Genomic DNA, 17170 nt, shown 5'->3' with positions numbered 1-17170 from the left:
TAGAAACAAAATTATAAACTAAAAATATATTTAAGTCAATTATTCATTTATAAACTTCAAATCACTCTTCCGTTTCAATGATATTTTGTACACTTTTATTATGGTTTAATCATTTCGGAGGTTCCTGTTTCTGCATATTGATGTCAATTAGGTCCTCGTATTTTGAAAGTGCTCAATTGAGTTCTTTTTTTTGTAAAATTGAGCCAATAATGTCTTTGTCGTTAATTGTTGTGGACGACATTAACTTTCTTGCCTGGTGGAATGCTGAAGTATCATTTAATAACCACGTGGCACACTAAGAGGTCATGATGCGGATTTATTTGATTTTAAGTTTTAAAAAATTTTAAAATAAAATAAGCTGGCATTTGCTTCCCTTTAACCCTGTCATCGTTCTCTAGGGACCCGACGATGACTCCACCACTGAATACGAAGGCTCCAGCACCTTTGAGCTCTTTCACAACGACAGTGATAGCACTGGCCTTTGTCCGCTCTCGCCCACCATGTCGGAGTTCCTCCTCGGCTCAGGCTTCGACCGCCTACTCGAGCAGTTTGCGCATATCGAGATGAATGGTGTGCCGCCACGAGTTAAAGGGGTGTTAAATATGCAAACATATTTATCCTGGTGTAAATGCAATTAATCATCGTATCTGGGTCCATACCATGATGGAGGTATGTGCAGATGGGTGCTCAAAAGTTTCGGTTTCGATTCTTGGGTTTTGCCTAATTTCAAAAATTATGTTTTTGGGTTCAAACAAATATACCTTGAATCTCATTACTGTAAAAATCAATAATTTTCCCTTAAAACTCATTGATTTAGGATGATATTGTGTGAAGGATGTATCGAAGAATGATGTTCTAGCAGTGTTGATGAATTGTGTTTTCACCTTTTTTCTGTTTCTCACCTTTTTCTTCTTTCTGTTTTGTTATCCTTTTCTTTTCCAATGAATTGCGTGGATCAGGCAAGGTGAAGATCAGAATCAACGATACACCATCTTATATCCTCTATTCTCCCTTCTCTTTTGATTACATGGTACACACCTTCTCTTCTCCCTCGCTGTGAGCACTATAACATGATTTACAGTTCAGATCGACAAGGTTTTTCATTTGTATATTGTTATTAACCGTTAAATCTGGTTACTTACCGTGTTTGGTTGCGTCTGTAGACACCCATTCCGGGATTGGTCCTTGTCCACTATCTTATATAAATGTTGTCTTTCTCAAGGAGGAATCCGAGGGCAAGTTAAAGGGAATTCTTGAAGGAGAACGATGACAGGGTTAAAGGGGAGAGCGGTTGCTAGCTTATTTTATTTTAAACTTTTTTTAAACTTAAAATAATCAAATAAATCTACATCATGACCTCTTACTGTGCCACGTGGTTATTAAATGATACCTCAGCATGCCACGAGGCAAGAAAGTTAACGCCATCCACATCAACAAGGGCATTATTGACTCAATTTGACAAAAAAGAAACTAAATTGAGCATTTTCAAAATACGATGACCTAATTGACACGAATTTGCATAAATAAGAACCAAAATGATTAAACCCTTTTATTATTGTAAAGATAATTTTATATCATTGTAATTTATTTTAAAATTTTTTTATGAATTTTTGAAATAAATAAACATCTTGTAAATTATTATTACATTTATAATTTTAATTTTATCTTATATTTATATCACGGTGAAAATTATAATATATATATATTTTTATTTTATTTTAATAAGTACTTATAAATTATAAATAAATTAGTGTCAGATAATAAAACAATCTTAACAATTATAAATCAAAATCTATTATTTTTATAAAAATGTATTAATTAACTTTAAATATATAATAATATATTTAAATATGATAAATAATGACATTATGAATTAAAATTTACAATCTAAAATTTAAATCAAATAATTCTATTTAGTAAACAGTTCGACTTTTTTCAAAATAATGTTTAAAATATATCTTTTCACTTATATTCAATATCAACTCCTATCTTTCTAAAAAGTTGATTTAGTTTTTTTTATGTATTAAAATTAATTAAAATATATTTTTGTTATACATACATACATATATATATATATATATATATATATATATATATATATATATATAATTTGTATCTAAAAAACAATATTTTTTACAGTTATTAAGTATGTATTTCTTAAATTGATCTTTTTTAAAAATTTATAAAACATATTTCTAAATTTGTTTTAAAAATTTAAAAATTTTCAAATACAAATTAAAAAATAACTTTAAATTTTTTTATTGGATGACATATCTCTTCATAAATAAGTTATTAATGAATGAATTAGATTGAATTTGTAAAAGCCAATGAATTAAAATGAAATTTTATGAATTAAAATTTATAAAGTTAATCCCATTTACCATTTATAGGTGAGAGAAGGAAACGATGAAATAGGTCAGTAGAGGAAATGTGGAGTAATGGAAAAAGAAAAGGAAAAAAAAATGTTGGGTGAAGTAGTGAGAAAAGGAAAGACTTATACTAAAGTAGAAATAGAAAAAGTAATGGAGGATATATGTAGCTAGTTTTTAATAAATAATTATCCTAACTAAATAAAGTATTAAACATGATCCACTTTCATTCATTTTAATCTAAAATTTCAATCAATATCCTACCATTCAGTTTGAATAAATTTGGTACTATAAAAGCAGTTTTTCAAAATTTATGATTTTTTAAATAAAAATTGTGATAACTTTTTACAAAAATTGTCATATCCATATTTTTATAAATCAATTACAAATTCATATTCATTATTTTTTAAAACAACCTTAAACAATATAAATAAATTTATAAAAAGAAAGTATTATGAACTTGAAATATATATATATATAATATTATATTTAAGTACAATAAATAATGTTATTATTTTTAATTCAGTTTTAATTATCAATCTAAATTTTAAACAAAACTATTGGATTTAAACGTGTAAGACAGTAAACTGGAATAGAAAGAAGTGTCAAGAAGTGAACATGGAGAATGAACCGTGTTTAATTCAGTTTTTTATAGTTGTTTACGACTTTTAATACCTAGAAATTAATGAAATTAATTTTAAACATTTTAAAAATACTTTTGAAAGATAACAACTAACTTACATATAAAACTAATAAAAAATTAAACTAGATGTAATAAAATTTAATATTTGTATGGTATTAATTAATTTACTAAGTTTAATGTATTAGAAATAATTATAATTTGAGGTAGAAATGTAAAAAAAGTTGGAGGCCTTGTGTTTGTAAACTGTCATTTCACCATCACTGACAACTCTTACGTGTCTTTAAAATATCCACCCTCTTCCTTTCTCTCTCCTTCCAGTCTTGTGAAACAAGAAAATGCTCTTTGGAGGGAGCTGCATCGGTCTGTGAGCCAAACCAATCTCCACCCTCCATCGTTCCAATCTAACGACTCTCATCAATCGTCAAAACTCTCTCTCTTTCCTTTTTTCTTCTCTTCCTTCCCTCACAGCGGTTTTAATCATAAACCCTAGCCGAAACAGTGAACCTCACTCTCTCTGTTCTTCTCTGCGACGCTCTCTGTTATCTTCTTCTGTTCTCTTCTCATGTACGCAGATCTCGGTCTCAAAGATCCGCCTTTAAAATTTCTCGATTTTTTTTTTCTTTTTTTCCCATAATCCTCTTTTCTTGGTTTTTCCTCTTTTTATGATTAATTTATAATCGGACATGATCCTTGTTCGATTTTGTATAGCCATGGTTTTTTTTCTTTTTCCGTAGTACTGGAAATATCATGTGAGACTGTCATCTTGAAGGCAGAAGAAAAAACCAGTTCGGTTCGGTTTTTACCGAGGTTTACCTTACGGAAATGCCGGCGGCTGGGATGCGCCGCACGACGAGAGTGTTCGGCATGAAAGGAGCCGACTCGGCCCGAGTTTTGCGCTCTGGGCGACGGCTGTGGCCGGATTCGGGTGAGGTGAAGACTAAACGATCCAACGATGGTGACGATTGGGCGGTGACGCCGTCCAAGGTGACGAAACTTGACACTGTCGTGACGCCACGTGGCACTGTGAAGGGGAGGCGCGAAGAACCGGTGGTTGATGCACCTGACAAGACTATTGATAGGAGATTTGGCATTGTGTATGTGAGGAGGCGGAAGGGGTTAAAGAAGGAAGGCTCTAAAAGGAGCGTGGAGGTTTCGCTTTGTGTGCTTTCGGTTGTTGTGAGTCGCACTGCCGGGAAGAGTGCTCTGTTTTTGAGACTGTTGGCTTCGGTTGTGAGGTATGCCAAGAGGGTTCGGATTTCGATGAGGAAACTTTCGGGTTTTTTAATGTCGGGGACTGTTAATGGTGTTTTTGCTTTGGAGGGGATGCAATTCGTGAAGGTAAAATCGGTTCTTCTTTATATTTGTCTGGATTAAACCATCAATTTGGTTCACAAGACTTTGCTTAAACTATTGCAATTAATTTATCCTTTAGGGGGATTACTTGTATATTCTCATTTGTTTAAGGACTATTTAGAGGAGTGGGTAATATTTCACGGTCTAAATTGTCGGAAACTGAATTGGTGGATTTGATGGGGCAAGTGAAATTTCTAATACTAATAAAAAAGTTGAATAAAAGCTCCTAGGTGATTTTGTGGAGTGTTTTGAAGTGATAAGAAATGAATCCTCGTTTTCTTGTTGGTTTCCGGTTCTTATTTTTCTCACTGATGTAAAAATGTTTCTGCATCTTTTCATCTTTCAGGGTCCTTCTGCTGTAAACTCTGGAATATGCCAATTCTTTGGGGTCACAAAGTTTGTACCACTGTTTTCTGTGGACTTTTCTGCTGTTCCTTCTTGTTTTGAGTATCTGCATTCTGCGATGTTCTTTAGATCTATGCATAGGTCATTTTTTCTTGTATGTAATCCAATAAATGTGCATAGTGATGTTGAGGATATTGAATCAGACGAGGATTTATTGGAATACCAGAATGAAAAGCAGATTTCCAGTGATACCTTCAAAAGGGAACCGTCTGAGACTGGAACTGTTACATCTGATGTTATTGAAAACAATGATGTTTTATCCTTACATTCTTCTGTCAAGTCCACCACCAGAGCAGCTGGTCGAAATGGACAGTATAGGAACATGCTGAACTCTAGAGGCATTCAGAAGAGGAGAAGTTCACTAAGGAAAAGGAAAGCGCGTAATCCTTCTATGGGGAGTTTACGGAGAAATGGAGCAGTTGCTTCTGAGCTAACAGGTGGTAGGAGAAGTAATAGCCAGTTTTCTGTTGTGACCTCTAGCAAGAAACTTAGAAGTTTGGCGAATGGTAGCACCACTAGTAGCCTCAAACAAGCTAGTTCAGCTATAGTCGATTCAAAAGAAACACTGGGTTTATCTTCATGTTCTGCAAACTTACTGGTATCAGAGATACACCAATGCCAAAGGGTAGAGGGAGCAATTGTTACTTTAGAGATGTCTGCTTCAAAAGAATGGCTTCTCACTGTAAAGAAAGATGGATTAACAAGAAGTACATTCAAAGCAGAAAAAGTGATGCGGCCCTGCTCATCCAATCGATTCACTCATGCAATCATGTATTCTTTGGACAATGGGTGGAAACTGGAGTTTACCAATCGTCAAGACTGGAATGTCTTTAAAGACCTTTATAAGAAGTGTTCCGATCGTAATATCCCTTCTACTGCTGCCAAATTTATACCAGTTCCAGGTGTGCGTGAGGTCTCTTCGTATGCAGAAAGTAACAGTTTCCCCTTTCACAGACCAGATACATACATATCTGTCTTTGGTGATGAGTTAACTAGAGCAATGGCTAGGACAACTGCAAATTATGACATGGATTCTGAAGACGAGGAGTGGCTGAAAAATTTCAACGCCGAGTGTCAAAATCCTGTGTCAGATGATAATTTTGAGTTAATTATTGATACTTTGGAGAAGGTTTATTATTGCAATCCAGATGATCCGTTTGATGAAAAATCTGCAACTTGTTGTTGTCAGAACCTTGGTAGCAAGGAAGTGGTAGAAGCTGTATATAACTATTGGATGAGAAAACGGAAGCAAAAACGATCTTTGTTGATTAGGGTTTTCCAGGTAAAATTTCAATCATGATTTGAGGGTATGTTAATTGTAGATTGCCAGTTATATGGTGTATGTTAAATGCTGTCTATGCACACTACCTGTTTCCTTAGTACTAAAAAATTATGCATCTAATCCCACATTCTCATGTACTTCTCAGCACATTACATGAACTTAGTTAATCAGAAAATGCAGTGGATTTTATAACCAGTGGCATGAGCAGGGATTTTCCTATTTGTTTGAGATATTTTGTCTTTTTATAACCAGTGGCATAAGCAGGGATTTTCCTAATTGTTTGAGATATTTTGTCTTTGTATGTGAATTTTTTATACCTATGTTGCCTTGATAATCTCTTCTCATAGCTTTTAACGCGTTCTTCTTTCTTTTCCTAATGTTTGTTTGGTACTTTGTTTGGGGCATGTCTTGGGTAGTGGCATTGTTTTAAATTTCAGTAGGTCAACCCCATTATGTAGTTGACTTAGTTAATTTAATTGTGTCAGGGTCATCAATCAAAGAGAGCTCCACTTATCCCTAAGCCCTTGCTACGAAAAAGGAGGTCGTTTAAGAGACAACCCAGTCAGTTGGGTAGAAGCAATCAACCAAGTGTTTTGAAAGGTAATTCTTCAACAAAATGCCAAGAGTATTGAATTTTCCAGTAGTGGATTTTCCATGACCCTTTCTGGTCTCTGTAGTAGACTCTTGCTGTTCATCTTATGCAACAGAAACACTAGTGTTTGAGCTGTTTGTCCAATGATTTTGTCTGGGGGCTGATTATTGAACACAAATGCTTTGAACATTTCCCTTGCTCGTTACATTGATTTCATAAAGCTTCTTCCGTTGCTAATATGGACTACTGTTAGTTTTGGTTGGGATGTTTTTTGGTGAGGGTAGAACGATGAGTTGTTCATTAATCTTTTGTTAAAGTCGTGTTGGACTTTTGTTGAAGTCATGTTGGATTTTATTTGTTGACGGGGTTTTTAAATCGCAGGTGTCTACTTGTGTATACGGATGAATGTTGTAATTGTTTGTCTGATGTTGTATTCGTTTTCAGCATTTGCAGCTGAACAAGATGCGATGGAAGAGAATGCAATGCTGAGGATTGAAGAAGCGAAAGCCAATGCAAACATGTCTATGGAATTAGCCATACACAAACGCAGAAGGGCTCAATCTCTTGCTCAGAATGCAGATTTGGCCACCTACAAGGCCACAATGTTAATTAGAATAGCCGAAGCAGCTCTTGCCGCTGAATCAGTAGATGACGCAGCAGCATATTTTCTTGATTGACGGTTAGATACACTCCTATGCTAATTATCATCACACCACAAATTTTATTACAGGATGGATCATAGTAATCTGCTGCTGTTTTATTGTAAACACTGTACAGATTTTTGCTTGTATGTATAACTTGGATTTAAATGAAGACCTCAACCAATCTTTTGTATGAGTAGGAGGTTGGTTGGTCTCCATGGAAGGAAGATAGTACCAAAAGAATGAAAATGAAAAATGAAATACAGGATTTCTGAGCCTCATGACATGAAGATGCCCTATGCCTCTATTATTAATTATTATTATTATTCTTGTGGAAGCCCAACGTGAGGCCCACACCAGCTCAAAAGGTAAACCACTAAAAACAAGCCCTGGATGTCTCATTCATAGCTTTGTCTTCCTAGCTGCTAATGGACAAATGGTTTTGTTTCCTGCATCATAAAATTCTTTCACATCTTTCTTTCATTCTGGATGGAAAGTGTCCAAGAATTTTATTAGGTGAAATGACCATGGACAATTATCCCTATCTCCCCTTGCTGAATTTAAGCTATGAAAAATCTGGACGTTGAAGGAAAATACTTATTATCTCATTCTAAAAAATAAGAACTTTATCAAAAATTAAATTTATAATTGGATAAAAAACAATATTAAAGAAGTATTGTATTAAATTAATAAATTTATCAAAATTTAAATAAAAATATTTTACGAAGCAAAAGTATTGTGAGCATAAGTATAAGTCAGACAGTCATTAGCATATTTTAGGTTTTCTTAAAACTATTAAAAAAGATTTGGTCAAGATATTTTTCAAACAGATTTATTTAGTTAAGTAAATGCAAACAATATTATGAAAGAAAGGTTACTTACTGACATGGAATGGTATTAACATTTTAAGCACTTGGAAAAAACTATTGAAATATAACTACATAATGTAATTTAATTGACTGCTAAAAACAAAATTAATATGCATGATTGGTGAGTCAAACTACTTTTTTGATTCAAATATGAAAAATTAAAATATTATTATTATTATAATTAAATCTCATATCTGTAAAAGTATATATAATTTTGTAGGAATAATATTAAAATATAAAAATACCAAGGTTTACCCAAAATATATATATATATATATATATATATATATATATATATATATATATATATATATATATATATATAGTAATATTTTAATTTTAACGTTTATAACTGAAAATAAAATTTTATAAATTATTGTCTCAATATATAATTATATAGTATTAATATAATTAAATAAAAATATTATAATAGTAAAATATATCTAAAGCAAGTAAAGAAAAATTACTTTATTTTAAGGAATGAAACTCTTTTTTCCATCAAAGATGTTTCAATACTTTTCATCTATCCACATTAACGGGTGCATCACAAAAAATAACAAATAAATACACAAAAAAAACACTAAAAAGGAACCATAATGTAAGCTATTCTACAAGAGATTTTATAAAACAATTTAGAGATATTATACATATTCTATTATATTCTCACTACATTTTTCATTTTATTATACTTGAGACTGAAGAATAGTTATTAGAGCGATAAGATAACTTTTAATTTTGGACTCTCACATCAATGCTTACACTAATGAAACATGAGATCCATCGAATTATGCCAAACACCTTTACAATACTACTCATCATCATTAACAAACTCATCATCATTACAATTTCACACATCATTAAACCCATACATAGTTATCCATAAATTTGTCAACCATTTTCAGGTAAACATCATAAACTAACCATCATTTTAACATTTACAAAATAACACAATAAGTATACAAGATTAGAACATATAATAGAGTTAGACTATGTTAATTTTGTTCAGCGAGTAGTGACTGAAAACACACTCATCCAATGACCACATAACTTAACCAACAAGATTATCACTGATCTCACAAGCTTAAATTCTTATAAAAGTCACCTAACCAGACTTGTCTCGTCCAACTATTGCTAAGTCAGTGAACTTTTTGACTTTGGTTTCGTCCAGTGAGTATATTCTTGCTTAGTATCACCAAGTTAGTAGCTTTCCGACTTTGATTTTACCTAGTAAGTATATTATCGTCCAATTACAATCATGTCAATAACTCTCTAACGTTGGCTTGGCCCATTGAGTTATAATTTTGCAGATTTATGCTATTCTAACCCTACAACTCAGTCTAACAACTATCACAAATGTCAAAACATACTAAAATTCAAATTACGTCACATTCACTAACTCAATTTCATTTGCAACACAAATCAGACAACATTTTCAAGTTTCAACATTCAATCAATTCACACAAAACACAATCCTAATCTTAGTTCAAGGTATCATATTTCATCACACAACTCAGTCAAGTAGGCAAGTTATAATACAATCATACGATTAACAATTACAACATATCAATTACACAAAAACTGTGTAATTAGTTTTCCTACCCTGAGAGACGAGTAAACTTGCTTTAAGGAATCTCAAATCCCTTCAAGCTCATAAGATGCTCAATCTATACCTAGAACAAGATAAAAACAATTAGGACATACTGTTATGATCATCGATCATTATAGACTCATATAAATGACTAAAATCACGCATGGTGAAAGAAGACTGATATGTAACAAATAACAGAAAAAAACTAAGAAAAAAACTAAGAGTATTTTTCGATGAACACAAAAGAAAAACTCTTAAATTAGAGAATTCTAAAGTTTGTTAACATTTATCATTTGTTTAATTGATATTCATTTCAAGTAGAGTAGTTCTATTTTATTACTGTATTCTAATAGGTTAAAATTTAACTTTTACGCATGAAAAATTTAAATGTGAATTTAGAAGTTTGACAATGAAAGTTAAAATTTATAACTTTTTATGTGAAAAATTTAAATGCAGAGGGAAAGTTTTATATTAAATAAAAACGAGTACGATATAACGAAAAATATCCAAAAACCAAATGTATTATAGGAAATCAGGTTGGTAGTGTCAGATTTTCTTGACTCAGTTTCAAGATATATGGGGTCCACAATATTGGTATTTTGTAATTATCATTTTCCATATGTCTACTCGAAGAATACAAAAGCATTAAATTAAAGTTTAATATTTATATTCATTTTTATTTTGTATATTTACTTAAGTATGAATATCTGTATTGTATTTATTATAATTTATAATTTAAATGGAAACAGTGATAGGAAGACATTATAGATTTAATATTATCATAAAAAAAAGGAAATAAAAAATCTATAACTATATTATGAAATAGTGGTTGTGTGATTATTTTAAGTATATCTTCTATTATATATATATATATATATATATATATATATATATATATATATATATATATATATATATATATATATATATATATATATATATATATAATATGGGTATCTCATTATATATCATCATTATCGAGAGATAGTGTGTATCTTTTTATTTAAAGTAAAAATAATGATTACATAAAATATAATGAATAATTTATGATATATTGTGACATTGAAAATATGAGAGAACTTTGTTGAGTTCTTGGAAAGCTTTTTTTCTTTTTTAATATTAAGATAATTTTTTCTTAAATATAATTGAAAATAGAATAAAATTGTGAAATATGAATATTGTTATTAGTATAAACTATGCATGATTTATTTTTTGGTCTCACAATTTACAACATGCTGGTAACAAACACTTTTGCTGTACCCAACAACAAATGAACCACATTTTCTGATGACTTTAGTTGAAATAGATTTTAAATTATTAAAATATGATAGTAAAATTTAACTTTAATTTAATCTTACAAAATCATTTAATAAAAATGAGAATTGTAGATTAAGTACTATAAATTAGTTTTATATCTAATATAATATACATTAATCTTCAATCGTTTTAAAAAAAAAAGTAGAAACAATAATATGAAACCTTATTTGAAGAATGTGGCAGTTGATTTAAGGAGAAAGTGAGAGTAGGTTGTGATGTAGAAAGAGTACTAGTTACATCATGAAAGGGAAGGATGTGTAGTTAGAAAAAAAATATTTTTTTATTAAGTTTTAACTTTTAAAAATCAACCTAAATAAAAATAACATAATCTTTATTTAAATTAATTCTATACTTCAAATAAGACAATTAATAACAAATTTATCTATATTAATTTAAGATATGAAAAGTATCTTTTGGGTTATGTTTGGAAATTTATAAAACATGTTAGTTTAGATGAAGACGGATTTCATCTTATCATAAATGAAATTTAATTCAATCTAATTGAATTAATTTGGACTGATTTGAATTATTACATAATATTCAATTTTTATGTAATAATATTAATTCACAGAATTATAATTTTATAATATAAAATATAAGTTTAACTATATATATATATATTTATTATTGTGACTCATGAAAATATTTTTTTTTCATTAAATTGGGATAAGGATGTAAGGTTCTGGAAAACTGTATGGACTGTGGGGCCTTATTTTCTGAGGCAGCCAAGCCCAAAGGGCCAAAGGCACTATGACCTTAAAAGGAGTTCTTTCATTTTTCCAAGCTCTGAACTAATTTCCAGTCACTCTTTCTCTCTCTAAACTTAGTTCCATTTTTCTCCTCCTTGCTCTGCCTTCTCTCTACCCTTACACTCATTTGAACCTTTGAAATTTCAAATAGGTAGTGTGCTTTCGTTCACGGAGTTGAGAGCTTCCCTTTCATCCGATTGAAATTCTGATTTGGACGAGTAAGTCCATTTCTCCACTCTTCTTGACCCTAGGGCTTGCTACTTTACTGGTTGTATGCAATTAGCGGTGCTCCATTTTGATTCTCTGTCTATTCTAGCTCTAAGAGCTGTTTTCATCACCATTTAGGTGGTTTTAGGGCACTGTTCGGGTTCTCTCCGTGAAGGCACGGTTAGGGCACTCTAGTTGACTATACTGGTGAACTTCAAGGTAAAGGGAGCTAATTATTTTGTATGAATTTATTTTATAAAAAGATATACATATGAATGTTGAAGTGGTGCGCTCTTGTGAAACTGTTTTATGAATTTTATTGTATTGGGTGTTATAACTGAAACTGTGAAATTGTGCATGTTGTGATGTGATGAATTTAATCTGTTTTGAATGAGTTTGTTAGCTGAAATTGATCTTGTTGGAAGGTCTGGAGTAAGGGTTTTGTAATAGCATGTATATGGGTATTAAATAGATGTACAGGTACTGTTTGAGGTTGATGTGAGAGGAAGTGAAAATATTAAAATTAGGCATTTCAGATTTAGAGCATAAGAGAACAGGGTAGATAATTTAAATAAATTAATTATTAATTGTTGAGAGCCTTTCTTTGTTGGTAGGATAGAGAAATCTTAAAAACCTGAGTTGGCACATTCCTGATCATAGAGCAGCCCTGGCCTGGTCCAGTCAGTTGTGACTAGTCATATGTGTTGGCGTCGAAGGTGAGTTTGATGCGTTCAGACATCTGGGTCCTCTCCGGTGACCAATTGGGGTAAAGAAAGATCTCTACTAAGATGAAAATAAAATAAAACAAGTTGATTGTAGATGTATAAAGTTATCATATGTGCTGGCGTCGAAGGTGAGTTTGATGCGTTCAGACATCTGGGTCCTCTCCGGTGACCAATTGGGGTAAAGAAAGATCTCTACTAAGATGAAAATAAAATAAAACAAGTTGATTGTAGATGCATAAAGTTATCATATGTGCTGGCGTCGAAGGTGAGTTTGATGCGTTCAGACATCTGAGTCCTCTCCGGTGACCAATTGGGGTAAAGAAAGATCTCTACTAAGATGAAAATAAAGTAAAACAAGTTGATTGTAGATGCATAAAGTTATCATGTGTTAATTTCTAGTCAATTATAATTTTAGGAAATTAGTCACTGTGTGTTTGAAATTTAAAGTAAGGATCCATATATAAATATATATATATATATATATATATATATATATATATATATATATATATATATATATATATATATATAATAAAGTAAGGATAGTTGTTTCTTATATTGAAACATGAGTGTTAACCAATAATTATATTACTTGTAGGTATGTATAAATTGATGCATTTTATGAGCTGTTTTGGGTTAGTTGGAGCTGTTTGGTTCTTGGTATTGATTAACTTAGATTCAATTGTGGAGATGTTATTTTTATAATTTGTGAGTGGTGAGTAATGTATATTGTTGAGATTGTGTATATGTTGATTGTGGCAGAAAGTATATGATTACAAAGTGATGAAAATATGATCCAAGTTGTAAATCAAGTTCCATATGTGTAGGATCTCTTGGTGAGATCCTTAGTGTCGAATGATTGCATGGTAGCTCAGTCTTGGGGGTTTTCCTGACGCTCCAATGGTCTTTCATTCTCAAGTAGAGAGGATTGATCCATGTGGTGAGGAGTAGCAAGAGGTCCTAGTCTTGGAGGCTTCCAGTATGCTCCAGGGCGCGGAACGGACTAACCTCGTGAGTGTGGTAGGGTGGAACCCATTGGCAACGGCTTTGCAAAGCAGTAGAGGCCACCACGAGTGCATAACCCGCCATAGCTCGGTAATCATTCTGGTTCGGACGAGTCGGTCTATAAAACAATGAGTCTTGTGATGTCAAAGTATCATGTTTGAGTGGCTTTTACGTGTCGTGTGTGATTGAATAACATGATTTTTATATCTAGCTCACCCTTGCTTTTTTGCATTGCTTGTGTATGTTTCTTCTTGCGATGATCATCCATTTGGATGGAAGCAGATGGCGAGGAGGTTCCTTTAGAGACAACTTTGGAAGTTGAGGACAATGTTGCTGCCTAGTCTCCTGGGATGTATTTAGTTGATTCTGTATTATGAAATACTAATTCCCTTTCAGCTTACAATTTAGATCCCTTGAAAGTTTAAGTTTAAATTCTGAAGCTATATTGAGAATGATTGCAATCCTATTTACTCTCAACTGCTTTCCTATATTATGCATGATGACGTCTTTATTATATATGCTTTCTATATAATTGGGATGTCACAAAGGACATATGTATTATAATAATACGGATTAAATATGATTTTAATATATACATTTGGATGCTTGGAATTCATCATTGTCATAAAATTTGATATAATTTTTTTTCAAACTTTAAAAATGAACAAATTAGTTTATCTTAATTCAATTATGTGAAATTTGTTTAATATATTAAATAGTATTTTAGAGTGATATTTAAATTATTTATACCATTTAACATATTTGAACTCAAATATTATTAGGAAATATTGTTAACATGTAAAAAAAATTAACCTTGTTAGATCAAATTAATTATCCTCATCTATTTTTTAAGTTTGAAAACCAAAATATATCAAAATTTAAAATAAATATAAATTATAATTTTGCAACTAAATTTAGAAATTAAAAATATATTTAATCATTCTACTATTTTTCCCACACCCTATCATTTTTAATGGTTGGAAACTTAAAAGGGTAAAAGATGAAACAGCAATTTTTAGAGGCTGTGTTAAATAATTGGAGGTGTGATTATCACACAACTAGGTGCTAACAGTAACTTCCACGAGTCATACTTACAATGATGCATTTGGATCAGACGGTTACATTTGGTGCTGTCTCGATTCACCATACATTATGGAGCAAATAAGAAAAACAAAACAGAGAATGAATAATAATAATATTGTTTCCTAATCTCAAATTAGTAACGCCAATTTTTGTTGCTTTATATAAATATATTTTATGATTCAACTTTTACTATTTCATGAGTTTTATTAAGTTTTTTTTTTCACGTATCATAACATAATTTTTATTTTTTTATTTTTTACCTATATATTAATACGTAACCATACTGACATGTAACATTAAAAGTTAAAAACTATGAAAAAAAATACACAAAATACAATAGTAAATTACGAAAAAATTGAATACTAAAACTCACAAAAAGTACTAGTTGAGCCGTAAAAATTATGACCAAACTATCATATTCTAGTGGAAATTAATTGGTAGACAATTCGTCAAAAATAAATAATATACAAGTTGTCGTCTTGTATTAAGTGAAGTTTTGTAACAAAAAAAAAAATACAAAACATTCAAACGCTTAGTTATTGTCACAAATTTACTCACATTATTGAATACATATTTCATAACTTAATACATATTATTTAATTAACTTATTATTCAAAATAAGTTCTTATTAGATATTAATATGAAATTTGACATCACACTCCAAAATTTATCAATCATTTGTTATCACATAAATATTTACTAAAAAAAGAAAAAAAATTAAATACAAAACACGTATAGGATCATACTAAATTCATAATAAAAAAATAAATATACAAATTAATTTAAATAAACATATGAAGGTAAAACATTATATCACTTTAACATCACACTCCAAAGTCTATAAATTGATATACATGTCAATTTATAAGCAAAACAATACGAAAAAGTTTGAATTACATATCTTTACAAAAATGAAAGCAGTAGCGTTATTTTCCTCTAAGACTATAAGGAACCACTTAGTAATCTAAGAAACTATGGTAAATTAAAGTAGAATCACTCTCTAACCAAAACCTTCGAAATTCTTCACTCAAAGCGTACTCCAAAACATGAATGACTCTCATAAACTCTGGATAAATAAAAGTTTACACCCTTAAACAGGCTAAAAAACTATGGATATATTCACATTGACTCCCTCTAAAAATACCAATACATGTAGCTAAACTAGGACAATCCCTAATTGCACCATGAATATTAACCTTAAGTCAATTAACAAACGAAATTTGTCATATAAAATTCGTAAATGAAACAAATTTACCCTCCCTAGTATGAATATTAAAAACTTTTAGCACAAAAAAAAAAATCAAAGATGGTATTACTCATATGTTTCTTAGATATATTCCTAACCATACAAACCAACTTCTTAATTTAAAAAACAACAAAAGTAAAAGTAATTGAACTTGAAATCAACTAGGGTTTTTCGTCCTCTAAATCATCCAACTAACCATAGTAATAATTATTTACAAGAGGACTTAATAAACTAAACAACTAAGTCTAAAGAGAAAAAGTGCAAATATTGAAAAACTCTCTACAATTATTTTCACAACCACGTAACAATAAACAATTGACTTATTATTCAATAAGTCTATGTCTTATGACAGGATTAGGAGTGAGACCCCTTGTTTGGTAGAATTCAATTGATTTGTTAGCTCAAGTGGAGCCAAAGTTGTTGCTTCAATCTATTAAGAGGTTTTGTGATAGGTGCAAGATTTATTGTGTCCAAGTCAATGTATATAAATCCAAATATTGAGTATAGAAGAGTCTTCAATTTTGTGGTTTATGTCTCTACAACTGTTGAAAGTCTCACATCGACTAGAGATAATGTCAATTTATAATATATAAGTGAGTGCAAACCTCACCTTACAAGCCAATTTTGTGGAGTTGAGTTAGGCTTAGAGTCCACTTCTTTACATGATATCAAAGTTATGGTTAGAGTCTATCCTAGCGATATTTGTTGTTTGATAGACATATTGTTTCACCCGTTATCGGATCACCCATTAATGTATAGTCTCACGCTCGAGATGATGTTTATACCTTGGAATGAGGGAGGTGTGTTGGAAGTCCCACATCGACTAGAGATAAACAACAATTGTTTGAAGTTACTTTGTATGTTTTACAACATGTTTATTTGATATATGATGCATCTTTTGGTGAATTAGCTTACCTTCTCTTGTGTTGTGGTTTTCCTTGTATTTTTTTTTCAATGATGACCTTTTTGGTGTGAGCCTGTAATACAAGTTTAGAGTTTCACTTTGGGATACATGAGTCAATCGCGTGAGATGTTATAAATGGTTAGACTATCTTGATGAATAATTTTATTTTAGAACCACGCTACAACGTTTTGA

At 30.9% G+C, this 17170-nt stretch overlaps 1 protein-coding gene across 1 annotated transcript; it reads left to right on the top strand.

Annotated features, from left to right (window-relative positions):
- Positions 1-3322: 3322 nt before the first annotated feature.
- LOC124842969 (Enhancer of polycomb-like transcription factor protein) lies at positions 3323-7571 on the top strand. Its single transcript, XM_047319589.2, has 4 exons — positions 3323-4350; positions 4712-6052; positions 6538-6652; positions 7089-7571. Exons 1-4 carry the CDS (start codon positions 3835-3837, stop codon positions 7319-7321), a joined length of 2205 nt encoding a protein of 734 aa, XP_047175545.2. The 5' UTR covers positions 3323-3834; the 3' UTR covers positions 7322-7571.
- Positions 7572-17170: the final 9599 nt, after the last annotated feature.

The sequence above is a fragment of the Vigna umbellata genome, chromosome 8, assembly GCF_029865625.1.
Source record: "Vigna umbellata cultivar VRB3 chromosome 8, Vumbellata_1.0, whole genome shotgun sequence".
Taxonomy (NCBI): domain Eukaryota; kingdom Viridiplantae; phylum Streptophyta; class Magnoliopsida; order Fabales; family Fabaceae; genus Vigna; species Vigna umbellata.
The sequence above is the reverse complement of the archived record's forward strand: the minus strand, read 5'-3'. Positions and strand labels throughout refer to the sequence as shown.

Coding starts and splice junctions, on each gene's coding strand:
- LOC124842969 (XM_047319589.2), top strand. CDS start 3,835: ATGCCGGCGGCTGGGATGCGCCGCACGACGAGAGTGTTCGGCATGAAA. Junction 6,053..6,537: donor TGTTGATTAGGGTTTTCCAG/GTAAAATTTCAA, acceptor TAATTGTGTCAG/GGTCATCAATCAAAGAGAGC. Junction 6,653..7,088: donor TCAACCAAGTGTTTTGAAAG/GTAATTCTTCAA, acceptor ATTCGTTTTCAG/CATTTGCAGCTGAACAAGAT.